General features: G+C 38.0%; 1 protein-coding gene across 3 annotated transcripts in view; it reads left to right on the top strand.

Annotated features, from left to right (window-relative positions):
* LOC103104669 (tetraspanin-33-like) overlaps positions 1-7373 on the top strand; it is a 31595-nt gene extending 24222 nt beyond the window's left edge. For 2 of the 3 annotated variants that reach the window (XM_007489747.3, XM_007489746.3), the window contains 2 exons: positions 2432-2593; positions 6577-7373. In XM_007489747.3, the coding sequence (XP_007489809.1) occupies positions 2432-2593; positions 6577-6663 (249 nt within the window). In that variant the 3' untranslated portion in view covers positions 6664-7373. The other variant, XM_056822284.1, reaches the window with a different exon arrangement.
* The last annotated feature ends 9446 nt before the right edge of the window (positions 7374-16819 follow it).

Genomic DNA, 16819 nt, shown 5'->3' with positions numbered 1-16819 from the left:
ACCATCTGTGTGCAAGGCACTATTATTAAATGCCAGGAAAAAAAGCTAGATGTATATGATTGAAAATCTGTTACCCTAAAAAAGAACTCCATATCCCAAGAGCCCACTGACTTGCTGTCATTGTGTAGTTCTTTTTTAGGGCAACAGATTTTCAATCATACACATGTTTCAGTAGAGTGAGAGCCAGGCCCAGAAATGGGAAGTCCTGGGTTCAAATTTGACCCCAGACACTTCCCAGCTGTGTGACCCTGGGCAAGTCACTTCACCCCCATTGCCTAATCCTCACCTCTCTTCTGCCTTGGAGCCAATACACAGTATTGCTAAAAAAAAAAAGGGAGGGAGTAGGCACAGAGCTAGGACTCTGCTGCCATAACCTTCAAGAACCCAGGATCACCCCCATAGAAAAAGGAAGCGTCAGAATGGAACCATAGTGGAGGATCTAATTACAATACTAAGTATAGCTAATTAATTAGATTTACTCCAATGCTCCTGAAGATCTAGGATTGATTTTATTTGTACAGGGGCTCCCTCTACTGGTACGATTCATAATCCCATCATCCTTCTTTCTGAATTGTTGAGGCCCAAATAATTTTCATCCCTTCATGTCTAGTCTTTCTGTCAATGCACATCTCTGCCCTTAGCTAGGTTGGCTCTTGAATGGGATGCAGGTCCATTGCCAGGTCTGAATTCAGACATTTTCAAGTTTGGTTGAAGACTAATGCCAGAAAATAGCTCTCTTCTCCCAAAAGGTTGCCAGCCATCCTGGCATGTTCTTGGTAGAGCTGTGGATTGGCACAATGTAAACAATTTTGGAGATTAATTCTCAGTTCTATCTAGCCTCTGTGGTTCTGTGACTATGAACCTTATAATGTGATTTGGTTCAAGGATGTAAAGAAGAAAATGGAAAAAAGAATTCCTGACCCTAAGGAACACAAGTTCTCGGGGTGGGGGTGGGTTGGGGGGTGGCGGAAGGGGCAATATTTATGTAGACAAAAAGGGAATTTTAGAAAGGAGAGTGTATTAGCACCTGGAAAAATTTCACTGGAGGAGGCAGTCTGTAAACTGGGCCTTGAATAAAACTAGAAATTCTGAGGAGGGAGTGCAATCCAGGCACGGGACGCAGCCTGTGTAAACATCTGGCGATAGGAAACATCAAGTTTGCTTCAGCATTTGGAATGTCGAGTAGGCCTGTTTAATGAGAACGTAGGAGGGTACAAAAGGAATAACGGTGGTGAGGCCGGAGAAACTTTGATCCAGGAGAAGAGATGAGGAAAAGTACCGCCTTCCTTATGTAGAATACAGACTAAGTTAATGGTAGCTTTTCCTGTTTTTTTTGGTCTTGAGAGAAGGTTCTCTGTGGATGGGGAAAGGAATAAATTTGGAAATGACTATGTTGTCAGAATAACAGCTCAAACAAAAAGACTTAAAAGAAAAACAATGAATTTGCCGACGTTTTCTCCCAAGTCTTCCTCTGAACCCTGAGATTCCTGAACAAAGGGCAAGGTCATTGGGGCAGTGTGTCCCAACTACCCTGACTGGTGCCTGGCACTGGATCTCGAACAAGATTGGCATTGACCAATGCCCAACCAATAAGCAGGTCACTGTAATGGAGCATTATGGTATCATCAAAAATATAATGAATAATGTAAAACCCAGTGGAATTGCGTGTCAGCTACCGGGGTGGGGAAGGAGGGGAAGGAGAGAACATGAATCATGTAACCATGGAAAAATATCCTAAATTAATTAAATAATAATAATATAAAAACAATAATTTATATTATTATTTATAATTTATTTATTTTTATATTATATTATTATATTATATATTAAATAAACAATTTATTATTTATAATTAAAATTAATAAAATAATTAAATAAAACATTTCATTTAAAAATATATAATGTATGTGTTTTTCTTTTTTTTTAAATTTTCTGTTTTTCTTTATTTATTTATTAAAACCCTTACCTTCTGTCTTGGAGTCAATACTGTGTATTGGCTCCAAGGCAGAAGAGTGGTAAGGACTAGGCAATGAGGGTTAGGTGACTTGTCCAGGGTCACACAGCTGGGAATTATCTAAGGCCAGATTTGAATCTAGGACCTCCCGTCTCTAGGCCTGGCTCTCAATCCACTGAGCTACCCAGCTGCCTCCAAATGTATGTATTTTTTCCTAATTCACTAGACATTTATTAAAAAGATGCTACATGCCAAGCACTGTGCCAATCTGAAAGTCAAGAACAAAATAGTCCCAACCTTCAAGGACTTCTTAGGGGGAGGCAGGTGTTTGCCCAATACATCCCAGGACACACCATTTGATGAATACACAAATAAATGCTTCTCAAATTGTGCCAAGTTGAATTGCGAGGTTAGGAGGAGATCTAATGTAATGTACATCAGTCTAATTTTTTTGGGGGGGGTCCTTCTCTCCTCTAGAACGTTCTTAACACCATGTGTGGCTATGGGACCCAGAACCTGAAAGTGTGGAAGGCAGAAAGTCTGATCCACACAGGAGGCTGTTTGGAGAAGATTGTCACCTGGGGACGCAGTAACCTGCATCTGATTGCCGGACTGGCGCTGGGCTTTTTGGCGATGGAGGTAAAGAGAGTTATTATAGAATCCGAACACATTTAAGCAGAAAATTGCAAAATGGTTTGGAATTTTCAGGTTTGTAAACATTTCTTATATTTTCTCACTCGAGACTCATGCCTATCCTGTGGGGTAGCTGCCTAATATTATCCCTGCTTTACAAATGTAGAAATTAAGGGTGAAATAGGTTAAGGAACTTGTCTGGGGTCACACAGGTGGCACAGCCTCTAGAAAGCTGGTCTTGGAGACAGGAAGACCTGAATTCAGGTCTGGCCTCAGATACTTCCCAGTTATGTGACCCTGGGGAAGTCACTTTACTCTATTTTCCTCATCTGTAAAATGAGCCTGAGAAGAAAATGACCAACCATTACCAAAATGACCATCTTTACCAAGAAAACCTCAAATGGGGTCACAAAGAGCTGGACCACTGAACTGGGTTCATACAGCTAGTAAATGACTATGGAAAAGTAATTTGAATCGTGAAAGAATTTTCCCTTTAGCCCCTCCAAGGAGTCTGATTTTAAGGTAAAAAAGAAAGTTTCTCTTTCAAGATGTGAAACTGGGTGGAACTTCCCTGCTTTTGTTTAGATCTTCAAAGTTGAATACCAAGATTAAGGGCAGGGCCAAGCATCCATGGTGCACCCTGATTAAGAGGATGGACCAGAAAGGCTGTGTTGGCATCCTTCTTCTTTGGACAAAGACCCACCTCTTCCTGTGATGAGATGTTGTCTCCAAGTCTACCTCCTCAGTGGCTATTTACCAATTAGAGATGTCTTGAGATGTCCAGTCCAATCCGGGACTGAGTGATGAGTTCCTGAGGGCTCTATATTGACCCAAGAGTAGTTCAGGCCTCTTTTGCCCCTCTAGCTCTCTTAGGTGCTTGTCTGGATTGTGGAAAGAATCAACTGAACCGTTGAGATTGTCTTGAGCGGTCATTTAATAAATTAACCTAAAATTAAGAAATACTGCTTCTCAAGAATTTCAATTGTTACATGTCTGAGCTGGGGCTCCTGATTCTAAGCCCGGAATCCTTTGTATTACTGGTAACTGCCTCATCATTTGTAGGGGGAAAAGTCTTGGATTTGGAGTCAGGAGACCTGGGTTCAAATTCTGAATGTGCCAGGTATAAAGTAATTTATCCACTGTGAAGATTTGACAAATAAGGCTGGAGCAATAGTACTTCCTCATTACAAAACTCATTAATTTCCTTTGCATGAAAGTTGCTTCACTCCATCTCCTTGTTGACTCTTTCGCTCCTGTATTCTTTTTTGCAGCATTATTATTATTTTTTAAATTTTTATTATCATGCAAAATACTTCCATACTGGTCATTGTTATAAAATCAAACTCATACATAACTAAACCCCAAAATAAAATCATTTCACTGGTGTGAAAGACAACTCCAACAGTTCTTTCTCTTGCAGCATTATTTTAAGATTGGTTGAAGAGGATTCTCATGGTGATTTCAAACTTTCTTGCATCTGCTCTGCCATCTTGGCTTTGCCTCTTTCTCATCAATTTCTTCATGTAATTCTCACACCAGCCCTAGGGAGAGACCGGCAATAATAATGACCTGTATGGTTTTTTTGCTTTGTTTTGTATTTTTGCACATATAACTATGGAAGCTGCAGAGTCGAGGAAGTCCTAGACTTGGGAGTAACCCTGAGCCTCAACCTTGTACTTTCTCCACTATGTAGCTTCCATAATGATCTAGGTAAATAAATAAATAAATATAGGTAAATAAATAAAAAATAATAAAATAAGAGATACTAGGCCATTATCACTTGTTAGCACTGCACAATGGATAAACGTTATATAATAATATTTAATATTATTAGTATTGAAATAAGTTACTTTAAAATGAAAGAAATTATTAATTCAAATAATTAAATATTAATTTAATATTAATATTAATATAGTAATATAAGTATATAGCATATATAATAAAAACAATATAAAATTTAAATACTTAAATTAAAATGAATGAATAATTGATATTTAATAATAATCTTTAATAAACATTAATCTCTGTGCCTTAAGCCAACTTCTTGGGCCTTATCTTGTAAGCCACAGATAGGTTGAGATCAAGACCCCCAGGGGCAGTTTTGCTGCACTGTCAAAATCACAAATCTTTTCCATTTTGCCACGACACACACATATACACACACATACACATATACATATAGCACTCATGTTTACAAAAAAAGCTTTCCCACCTACCACCCTAGGCAGGAGGGAGTACAAATACCAATTTCCCCATTCTGCAGAAGAATAAACTCATGCAAGTTCAGTGACTTACCCAGGGTCACAAAGTGAGCTGAGGCTCCTGATTCTAAGCCCAGCATCCTTTTTTCTACTGGTAACTGCCTCATCTCTTGTAGGGAGAAAAGTTTTGGATTTGGAGTCAGGAGACCTGGGTTCAAATTCTGAATTGGCCAGGTATAAAGTAATTTGACATCTCCGACCTTAGTTTCCACTACTTCTCTCGTGAGTCTGTTGTGTAGAAAAGGGACAGCTGGGTGGCTCAGGGGACTGAGAGCCAGATCTGAAGATGGGAGGTCCTGGGTTCAAATTTAATCTCAGACACTTCCCAGCTGTGTGACCCTGGGCAAGTCACTTCACCCCCAATTGCCCAGCCCTCACCACTCTTCTGCCTTGGAACCAATACTTAGTATCAATTCTAAGATAGGAGGTAAGATTTAAAAAACAACAAAAGGGCCAGCACAAATGGAGAAAACAAGATCCACCAAGGTGAGACACCCTGCTAGTGTCAGCTGTGGGCAAGTAGCTCAGGTGGGGCTTGAATTCAGGGCTCCTGACCCCTCAGCTCCCTCCTTTTGGTGTCTGTGTCCCATCTCGCTCCTCCATGAATCACTGAACATTTCCCATCAGTTCCTTATAAATTTCCATGCTGGGTTCCAAGCCTGCAGTGGTTCACATTTCTCCAGTTCTTTACAGTTTATAGAGTAAGTCCTCACCCCAACCTGGTGCTCTAGATTGCAGGAGTTTTATCGTCTCTAAAGGGCTTTGGAGGAGGAACCTGGAGAGATGGTGGGTTGGACTCTTACCTCTGGCACTTGCTAGCTCTGTGATCAACCTTGGGGCAATTACTTCAGCTGACTCAGTTTCCTCTTCTGTCAAATTAATTAATATTAAATTAATATTTAATTATTTGAATTAATAATTTCTTCATTTTAAAGTAACTTATTTCAATACTAATAATATTAAATATTATTATATAACGTTTATCCATTGTGCAGTGCTAACAAGTGATAATGGCCTAGTATCTCTTATTTTATTATTTTTTATCTTCTGTCAAATTCAAAATTTTTATCTTCTGTCAAATTCAGCTAATATTTCTCCAAGTTGTATGGAAAATGCTTTGTGAATCTTAAAGCTCTAGAGAAACATGAGCTGTTTTCATAGTGGCTGCTGCTATATCTTGTAGGTCCCAGCACAGGGCCAGGCACACAGTATCACCGTTGTTCATTTGTTTCAGTTGTGTCCTACTCTCTGTGACCCCCATTTGGCATTTTCTGTTTTTTTCTCCCCCTTACCTTATCTCAGAATCAATACTAAGTTCAAGAGTGTTCAGGGATAGGCAATGGGGTTTAAGTGACTTGCCCAGGGTCACACAGCTAGGAAATATCTGAGGCCAGATTTGAACTTAGGACCTCCTTCCTCTAGGCCTGGCTCTCTATCCACTGAGCACCCTAGCTGCCCTGATTGGGGGGGTTTCTTAAAAGAGATACTGGAGTGGTTTGTCATTTCCTTCTCCAGCTCATTTTACAGATGAAGAAGCTGAGGCTAATGGGTTAAGTGACTTGCCCAGGGTCACAAAGCTAGCAAGTGTCTGAGGCCACATTTGAATTCAGGAAGATGAGTCTTTCAGCCTCTTACCTGCCCAGGTACACAATAATTGCTCAGAAAACACTTCTGAATGAATGAAGAAAAGAATAAACAAATGAATGAATAACTCTTCTTTCTCTCCAGGTTGTTGTCTTCTCTTTGGCTGTGATACTCACTTACCAAATCAGCTTTATAATTCAGAAGAGAACCAGCAGAAAGAGAGAGTCATAGAAAGATAATTGGGCCAGAAATAGAAGAACTCTGGTCTAGCTTCTGCCCTTGCTAGGGAGGAACGTTAATGAAGAACGTGAGAGGCAATGGATCAAAGAGAAACTCTTTAGCTCAAGTCACCCCAGAGAGAAAGCTGAGGAGTCATCTCGTTAGGACCACTGCCTAGCTGAGTGAGTCACTGACATCTGGAATTCAAGATGCTCCTCAAAGCCAGTCGTCATTCATCTTGAGGGAAAAGAATTAAGAGGGAGGAAATTTGGGTTTGAGTCGTGGGTCTGCCACTAACTTATAAATCATGTCCCCTCTCTGGGTCTCAGCCTTTTTTTAAAATTCAATTTTATTTTATTTTATTTTATTTTTCTCATTCCTCATACTCTTCTTTACCCCTTTATTCTCCACAGCCAGAAGGCAAGAAAAAGGTAAACTATTACAAATTGGTATAGTCAGATAAAACAAACGCATTATAGGCCTCTGTTTTTCCATATTTAAAATAAATGCATCAGACCAGCTCTCTAAAGTTTTATTGTGGCTTTAATAGTCAATTTTTTAGATTTATATAGGTCTCTTTCAGTTTTCACATGTTATACTTTATGGTCTAAAGGCCCCTTTTGTGCTAATATTCTGTATTCTGTGTTTAGGTCCCTCCCAGATCTGACTTTCAAAGTTCTTGGGTTCCGTCCTGACATTATAGGATTAAATTTAAAAAAATTTTTTTTTGTCCTGGGCTTGTGATTTCACTGGAATAGGAAATTCTTTCTACCCCTACAGAACCGTATTTCTTAAAAATTTTTAATAACAAATTTCCACTTAAGTTTTCCAAAGTTATATTATCCATATTGTCTCCCTCCTTTCTTCCCTCTCCCCTCCCTGAGCTGACAAGCAATTCAATCTGGGTTATACAAGTATTATCACACAAAACTTATTTCCATTTTATTCATTTTTGTAAATGAATAATCTCATAGAACCCAAACCCCAAATCACATGACCAAATAAATAAGTGATAAATCATGTATTTTCATCTGCATTTCCACTACTCCAATAGTTTTTCCTCTGGAGGTAGAGAGCATTCTTTCTCCTAAGTCCCTCAGAATTATCCTGGATTGCTGTTAGTAGCAATGTCTGTCACATTTGAGCATCCCACAATATTGCTGTTACTATGTGTAATGTTCTCCTGGTTCTGCTTATTTCACTCTGCATCAGTTCGTGAAGGTCTTTCCAGCTCTTTCTGAAATCCTCCTGTTCATCATTCATTATAGCACAACAGTATTCCATCACCATCATATACCACAATTTGTTCAGCCATTCCCCAATTGAGGGACATCCCTTTAGTTTCCAATTCTTTGCCACCACAAAAAGAGAAGCTATGAATATTTTCGTACAAATAGGTCCTTTCTCATTTTTAAAAAAATCTTTTTGGGATCTAGATCCAGTAGTGGCATCACTAAATCAAAAGGTATGTATTCTTTTATAGCCCTTTGGGCATAATTCTGAGTTGTCTTTCAGAATGGTTGTTTTAGTTTACAACTCCATCAGCAATGCATTAGTGTCCCAATTTTGCCCATTTCCTCCAACATTTATCACTTTCCAAGTTACTATCATATTGGCCAATCTGAATGGTATGAAGGTGTACCTCAGAGTGATTTTAATTAGCATTTCTCTAATCAAAAGGGATTTAGAACATTTTTCATATGATAATTGATAGCTTTGATTTCTTCATCTGAAAACTGCCCGATCATATACTTTGACCACTTGTCAATTGGGGAATGACTTGATTTCTTATAAATTTGACTTAGTTATTTATATATTTGAGAAATGAGAAAATTTGTTATAAAAGTTTTCCCCCAGTTTGTTGCTTCCCTTCTAATCTTGGTTGCATTGGCTTTGTTTGCACAAAACCTTTATAATTTAATATAATCAAAATTATTAATTTTGTATCTTATAATGTTCTCTAGCTCTTGTTTGGTCATAAATTCTTCCCTTCTCCATAGATATGACAGGTAAACTATTCTATGCAGAACTATACTTCTGCAATGTAAAACCTTAGAGAGAGAATTGCCTAAAGTTTAATAATTTTGCTTAGGACCCCAGTCAGAATGTGTCAGATATGAGGTATTCCTAATTTTCTGACTGGTTCTCTATCCACTACAATGTAATGTTTCTCATTACTCTATATTGCAATGAAAAAATGCCTCATTTGGGAGTATCCTGAGGTTTTTGCTGTTGCCTACAACCCCAAACTGGCCAGACTCAGAGTAGTTATCACAGAGATGACATCACAGAGGATCTGGGTTCAAGAGGAAGGAAAAGGCTATGAAGATGCAACTCTCCAGACTCAGAAACTCTGTTTCTGTTCCCAGTTTAAAGTTTTAACTGATATAAGGTGGCTTAGAAACATTGAAAGTTGAGTCCTCTTTGAAAACCCTTCCATACCAATAAACAACAAAGTGCTTCTAGGTGGACACAAAACCAAATCTAACAACAGGACAGAGCTTGGGGACCCTCCTGCTCCATTCAACTTAAAAAGTATGCAGAGAAGATTGAATTCTCTGGTTTAAAGAAAAGAAAGAAGGAAGGTCCCAGGAACCTTCCCCCACCTACTGTACTGAGACTCCTGTGGTTTCAGGAATTTGGGACAAGGGCTTCAGCTTGGAGGGAGTGCCTTGCTACCACAGCTATGGAAAGCTCAGAGCTCTGACTATAGCTGGCAGGGAAGCAGCTGGAGAAGAGAGGTAGAGATGAGGGCAGCCTGATTGCAGCCTTCAGCCACCCCTCTTCCATCTTGGGCCTCTGCTTCTGGAGGTTTTGGCCTCAGGGCACATCCAGCTCTGCAGATCAGCTCAGCCTGGCTTAATCCCATCTATCAATAGTGCAGGTAAGATGCCTTCAGAAGGCAGGGAAGCTCCAACAATTCTTCCCCACCTGTTGTGCTGAGACCCTTGGTAAGAATCCAGCTGACTGGGATCCCAAGTCAAAGGCTGCAACACCGATAGAATACCTTGGTACCACCATGGGAAGCTCAGGCCTCTCACCAGACAGCTGGCAGGGAGGCAGCTGGCAAAAAGGAAGACAGGAGGACGAGGGTAACTACATTCAGCCTTCTTCACACCTTCATTCTCACCTTCAGTTTCTGCTGGAAGCTGGGGAAGATCTGGCCTCAGGGCTCATTAGTACAACAGGTCAGCTCCATCAGCAGAGCAGAAAGGAAACCCCTTCCAGACAAAATAGCCCAAACCCACAGATATAGCAAATAAACAGAGGAGCAAGAATACAGCCAATAAGGAGGAAGAAAGAAGGAAAAAATATGAGTTAACAATAGAAAAAGAAAAAAGGAATTACAATCAATAGCTTCTATTCAGACAATGAACAAAGAACAAATGGAACAGAGGAGAACCAAGGAACACCAAGCAAAAACTTAGGAACTCCAGTGAATTGGATATGGACTTTGGAAGAACTCAAAACATAATTAAAAAAACAATTAAGAGAGGTTGAAGGCAATTGAGAAAAGAACTTAAAAAGCAAAATAAGTCATCTGGAAACAGAGGCCCATGAACTAAAACAAGAAAAATAGTGTCTTGAAAGCCAGAATTGACCAGCTTGAAAACGAGACAAAGAAAGTAAAAGATGACCTACAAAGAAAAACAGACCAAACAGAAAAGAATGACCAAAAATACAGGGATAAAATTCAGTCTTTAAAAATTAGAATCCAACAATTAGAAGCAAATAACTTCACAAGGCAGCAAGAGTTGATAAAACAAACTCAAAAGAATGAAAAAATTGAGGAAAATGTGAAACATCTTATTGACAAAACAACACACCTGGAAAATAGATCCAGAATAGAAAATTTAAGAATTATTGGATATCAGAAAATCATGACAAAAGAAAAAGCCTAGACATCATCCTACAGGAAATTATCCAAGAAAACTGCCCCAAGATTCTTGAACAAGAGGGTAAAGTAAGGATTGAGAGAATCCACAGATTATCTCCTACATAAATCCCCAATTGACAATGCCCAAGAATGTTATAACCAAGTTCAAGACCTTCTAGACCATGGAAAAGATGCTACAAACTGCTAAAAAGGAACCATTCAGAGATCATGGAGTCATAGTTAGGATAACATGACCTGGCTGCATCCACACTGAAAGACTGGAAGGCATGGAATATAATATTCTGGAAAGCAAGGGAATTAGGTCTACAACTGAGAATCAACAACCTAGCAAAATTGACTATATTCTTGAAAGGGAAAGTATTGTCATTTAATAAAATAGAAGACTTCCAAGCATTCCTAAAGAAAAGACCTGACCTAAACAGAAAATTTCATGCCCAAACACAGAACTCAAGAGAATCAGCAAAAGGTAATTAAGGGAAAAAAAATTTTTAAGGGACCCAATAAGTTAAAATGATTTGTATTCCTATAAGAAAAGATGATATTGGTAACTCTTAAAAATTGTTACTATCTTCAGGGTAGCTAGAAGAAGTATACTTAGAGGGTACAGTGACCTACTGTATAGGATGATATGTCCAAAAATATAAAAAACTAGGGGTAAAAAAGAGACTATACAAAGTGAAATGGGAAAAGAGATAAAATGGAGTAAATATATATTTCATAAGGAAGCACATGGGGGGAGGGGAAGAAGACCAATACAATGGAAGGGTGGGAGAGGTTGGCCACAGGTAATACTTAAATCTTATGTGCATTGAAATTGAATCAGAGAGGGAAGAACAATCAGATCCATTGGGGGCAGAGAATTGTATCATGCCCTATAGAGAAGTAGAAAGGTAATAAATGGGCTGGTGGGGAGGCAATACAAAGGAGGGAGAGGTTGGGGATTTATTTAAAAGGTATTATAGTAAGAGGGGAACAAATAAGAGGGGATGGGAAGGGGAGTAACATTAGGGAGGGGAAAGGGGGAAGACTGACTAAAAGCAAAAAGTTGGAGGGGTGGGTAAGAGAAAAGGCAGAATCAAAGGAGGAAGTCAAGATGGAGGGGAATACACAGACAATGATCATAACTGTGAATGTGAATGGGATGAATTCACCAATAAAAAGGAAGCAGATAGCAGAATGGATTAAAAACCAGAATCCTACCATATGTTGTCTTCAAGAAACCCACTTGAGGCAGGTAGACATAAACAGGGTAAAGGTAAGAGGGTGAACCAGAATTTACTGGACTGCAACTGAGACAAAGATGGCAGGAGTAGCAATTACAATCTCAGACAAAGCAAAGCAAAAATAGATCTCATTAAAGGAGATAAGGAAGGTAATTCCATCTTGATAAAAAGCAGTATAAATAATGAAGAAATATCAGTACTCAACATATATGCACCAAATGGTACAGCATTTAGATTTTTTTTAAAAATTAAAACCCTAAATAAATACATAATACTGGGTATTGGCTCCAAGGCAGAAGAGTGGTAAGGGCTAGGCAATGGAGGTCAAGTGACTTGCCCAGGGTCACACAGCTGGGAAGTGTCTGAGGCCAGATTTGAACCTAGGACCTCCCATCTCTAGGTCTGGCTCTCAATCCACTGAGCTACCCAGCTGCCCCCTAGCATTTAGATTTCTAAAGGAGCTTAAGGAGGAAATAGATAGTAAAACCATACTAGTACGGGACCTCAACCTTCCTCTATCAGAACTAGATAAATCGAACCAAAAAATAAATAAGAAAGAAGTAAGGGAAGTGAATGAAATATTAGTAGAGCTAATAGATATCTGGAGAAAAATAAATAAGTATTAAAAAAGAATATACCTTCTTTCCAACAGCACATGGCACATATATAAAGATTGATCATGCACTAGGGCATAAAAACATTGCAAACAAATGTAGGAAAGCCAAAATAGTAAATACAAAATTTTCAGACCATAATGCAATAAAAATCATAATCAATAAGGGCTTGTGGAAGGGCAGATTTAAAATTAATTGGAAACTAAATAATTTAATTCTTCAAAACTGGTGGGTCAAAGAACAAATCAAAGAAACAATTACTGATTTCATCGAAGAGAAAGACAATGAGGAAACAACTTAAATCTACAGGATGCAGCCAAAGCAGTACTCAGGGGAAAATTTATATCCCTGAGTGCATTTATCAACAAATCAGAGAGGGAAGAGGTCAATGAATTGGGCATGCAACTTAAAAAAACTAGAAAGAGAACAAATTAAAACTCTCCAGATAAAAACTAAATTGGAAATCATAAAAATCAAAGGAGAAATTAATGAAATTGAAAGTAAAAGAATTATTGAACTAATAAGACTTGGAATTGATATTTTGAAAAAAAAAACAAACAAAATAGATAAAATACTAGTTAATTTAATAAAAAAGAAAGAAGAAAATCAAATTAACAGTATCAAAGATGAAAAGGGCAACCTTACTTCTAATGAAGAAGAAATTACGGTAATTATTAAGAACTATTTTGCCCAATTATATGCCAATAAGTGTGACAATCTAGGTGAAATGGGTGAATATTTAAAGTTTTAGGTGATATGAACAAAATCATAAGGGATAGAAATAATGAACTCCTGCAGTAAGCCTAAGTGTTGTGGAGGATTTTTTTTGTTTGTTTTTAAAAGAATCTAAAATGGAGGAATTGGGAGGTGGGAAGGAACTTAAATATATAGCCCAAGAGCCAAGTATTCCTTGAGTAAATTGTTCCGGTAAAGTATGATATACATATTGTTGAGCTAACAATTAAAAACTCAAGGATTTAGTATGTAATATAACTAGGAACTTTGCCAAGCCTTGATAGTTAAGACCAATTTCAATGGTCTCACTGGTTTGTCTGTTTGTTTGAAGCTTTCAAATTTCATTTCTCTCAAAGATGTTATGAATTAGTCAGCATGTCAGTCAATAAACTATGTGAACAGGGTCATCTGACAGTTCTAGAGGCAGAATGGAATGTCATGGGGTCAAGAAAATTCCAGTACAAATTCTGCCTCAGATTTTAGTTGGGTGACTCTAGTAGTTACTAAATTTCCAAGAACCAAGTGCCACCTTCTATATAAAGCCCTTTCAGTGACTAGTGCCTTCCTACTTAAAATCATTTTGAATAAATTCTGTATCTTTAAAAAATTGTTTGCCTCAGTTTCATCAACTGTAAATTGGTGACCCTGGAGAAGGAATGGCAAACCATTTTACTATCTTTGCCTAAACCCCCTTCCCCCTCACAAAGAACTTACTGAGGTCATGAAGAATCAGACAAGATTTAAAATGGCTTAACAACAACATCATGTACATACTTATTTAACAGGGGATTGGCACAATGAAAGCCAAGTCTTGAAACCATCTTTGAGTGATCCATATGGATGTTTTAGTAAGTCTGATTCTGGGTATGTGCAATGGATGTTTCTTCTTTCTCTGCTCAAGATTCCATGCAGGTATTTTGTGTCTACTTACTGTGTATCTTTTTGATTGGCCCCTGAGCTGAAAGTTGGCATACATACAAATGATTCCCACATGGGCAATTCAGATTCTTTTCTCCCTTGGCTGTTTTCTGGCAAGGAGGACAAACTTCTGGGGCCCTCTGGGTCAGAGAGGGACCTGGGCCATCTCTCATCTGGACTACAGCTTGTGACCATGGCCATGCTGTTACTTCTTTTTAAAAATCTTTTATTTATTTTTCAATGAACATGTATTTATTTTCTCTTCCTCCCATTCTACTTCCCAGTTAAAAAAACAACAACAAAATTCTTGTAACAAATATGTATAGTTGAGCAAAAGAAACTCACGTGTTGTCCATGTCCAAAAACGTATGTCAAAGTCTGCATCCTGAATCAATCATTCCAGTGGTGGGAGTGGAGTAGCACAATTCATCATCAATGCTTGGGAATCATGGTTGGTCACTGCATTGGTCAGAGTGTAAATATTTTAAAACTGCTTGTTTTGATGGTATTTTTGTTCTTGTATAAAAGGTTCTCATGGTTCTTGCATATTGTCTCCCCCACTAGATTTTAAGTTCCTTGAGGGCAGTGACTTTTTGTCTCTTTTTTTATCCCCAGTGTTTAGTACAGTCTCTAGAATATAGAAGATACTTAATAATTATTGATTGATTCACTCAGCATCAGTTCATGCAAGTCTTCCCAGGTTTTTCTAAAACTTGCTTTCACCATTTATTTTTATTTTTTAAAAAATAAAACACTTTACCTTCTGTCATAGAATCAATATTGTGTTTCAGTTCCAAGGCAGAAGAGTGGTAAGGGCTAGGCAATGGGGGTTAAGTGACTTGCCCAGGGTCACACAGCTGGGAAGTATCTGAGGTCATATTTGAGCCTAGGACCTCCTGTCTCTAGGCCTGGCTCTCAATTCACTGAGCTACCCAGTTGCCCTTTCCCTCTTTCTTGATAACACTATAGATACATATTTTTTTCCACATAAAATATAAGATCCTTGAGGGCTGGTACTGTTTAATTTCTGTTTCTGTATTCCCAATATTTGGCACAATTCCTGGCACATAGTAGGTACATAAAAGATTGTTACTTGATCTTTAAAACTGGGATAATAATACCAATTTCCTAGCTTACTATCTCATTCGATTCTTTGGCTTAGCACTTGGCAGGCTTTAAAGTACTATATCATAGTTATTAAAAACATAGTTATATAAAAACTATATGTAAAAACTATATTAAAAATATAGTCAACTATAGTTGACTTCTCTAGGGCCCCAAAAATCATAGTATGGGGCATGTAGATTTATATAAGCAAACTGTAGGTGTCATTATTTAGTCAAAGCCAAGGTATTTCCAATGTAAATTCCTTTAGTTTGCTTCTTGTATGCTCAGTGCTTTGCACATAGTTGGTAATCAAAAATGCATGTAAACTTGGGTACGAGTGCCTCAGTGGGGACTGTCTTCCAACCTAGAGAAATGTTCTCTTATAAAGCATGAGGCCACTTCTTGAGCAATCAAAATGTAAAGTTTGCATTTTTTGTAAGTTAGTAATTATTTGAGGAAAGTAAAACTCTCTAATGTATCTGGGCCATATCCAAACTCCTGGACTAATAAGAGATAAACAGGATAGCCCTTATCCTGGTGTTCCAAAAGAGAAGACATTATTTTAAGAAATCATAAACTAAAACTAACTAGATTTATTAGTACCACAGAGCAAAATGAAGATAGGAAGAGTCTACCTCCTGAAAGGAACCCAAAAAAGAAAGTCCCACGAATGTCATAGCCAAAATCCAGAGTTTCCATATCAAAGAAAAATACTGCAAGTGTCTAGAAAAAGGCAATTCAAGTACCAAGGAACCAGTCAGTCTTACACAAGACATGGTAACTTCTATTCAAAATGAGACATCTTGGAATACAATATTGCAGAAGGCAAAAGAATATTTTACCTTGCAGGATTGAGTATAATCCTACAAGGGAAAAATGGATTTTAATGGAATAGAGGACTTTTAAGCATTTCTCTAGAAAGGATCAGGACTTGTTAGGACATTTAAAAATGACAAATCTGAGAGTCTAGAGAAACCTAGAAAGGTAAATTTATTTAAACAACTTGAAGGAACTGTATGAAAAGGTAACATTTTAATGAGGAGAGAAGAAACAAACTTCCCTTCAGAGCCTTAACATCTTCAAAGGGTATTAAGAGAATTCATTAAGAAAAAAACAGAGTTCTAGTACAGTATGTTGGCTCTGTTCAGAGTATATAGAAAGAGAAGGTAGGGTAAAAGGAAGACTAAGCTAGTGAAGAAAGAAACAAGAAGGGAGAAGAAATTGGCATTTTCCATAACTGGGGTCTGTAAAAAGAATATACAAACAGAAGGAAAAACAGACGCTGGGGGAGTGGGCCACAAATGAATCTCATTCCTATGTGAATTGGCAAAGGAGGGTTAAACACACACAGCTTGGTGTAATTGTCATACAATATGTCATACAATAAAGAAATGTCATAGAGAAATAGAGAAACTCCAAGAGAGGGTATGACTTAGGGGGATAATCAGAAGCCCAACAAACTTCCTGATCATGAAAGGAAGATTATAGGTGGAAGAAAGACAAGAACTAGAATTTGAAGGAGTGCTTTACATCACCACTTAGGCAGTAGGGAGTAGGTGATCAAACTATGGTATATCAACGTAATGGAATATTATTGCATTGTAAGAAATGATGAAAATGATGATTCTGGAGAATCCTACATAATGAGAAGGGTTAAAATTTTTGGTAGGAGT

Source organism: Monodelphis domestica, chromosome 3 (genome assembly GCF_027887165.1).
Source record: "Monodelphis domestica isolate mMonDom1 chromosome 3, mMonDom1.pri, whole genome shotgun sequence".
Taxonomy (NCBI): Eukaryota; Metazoa; Chordata; class Mammalia; order Didelphimorphia; family Didelphidae; genus Monodelphis; species Monodelphis domestica.
Note: the sequence above shows the minus strand (reverse complement) of the source record. Positions and strands in the feature narration are given on the sequence as shown.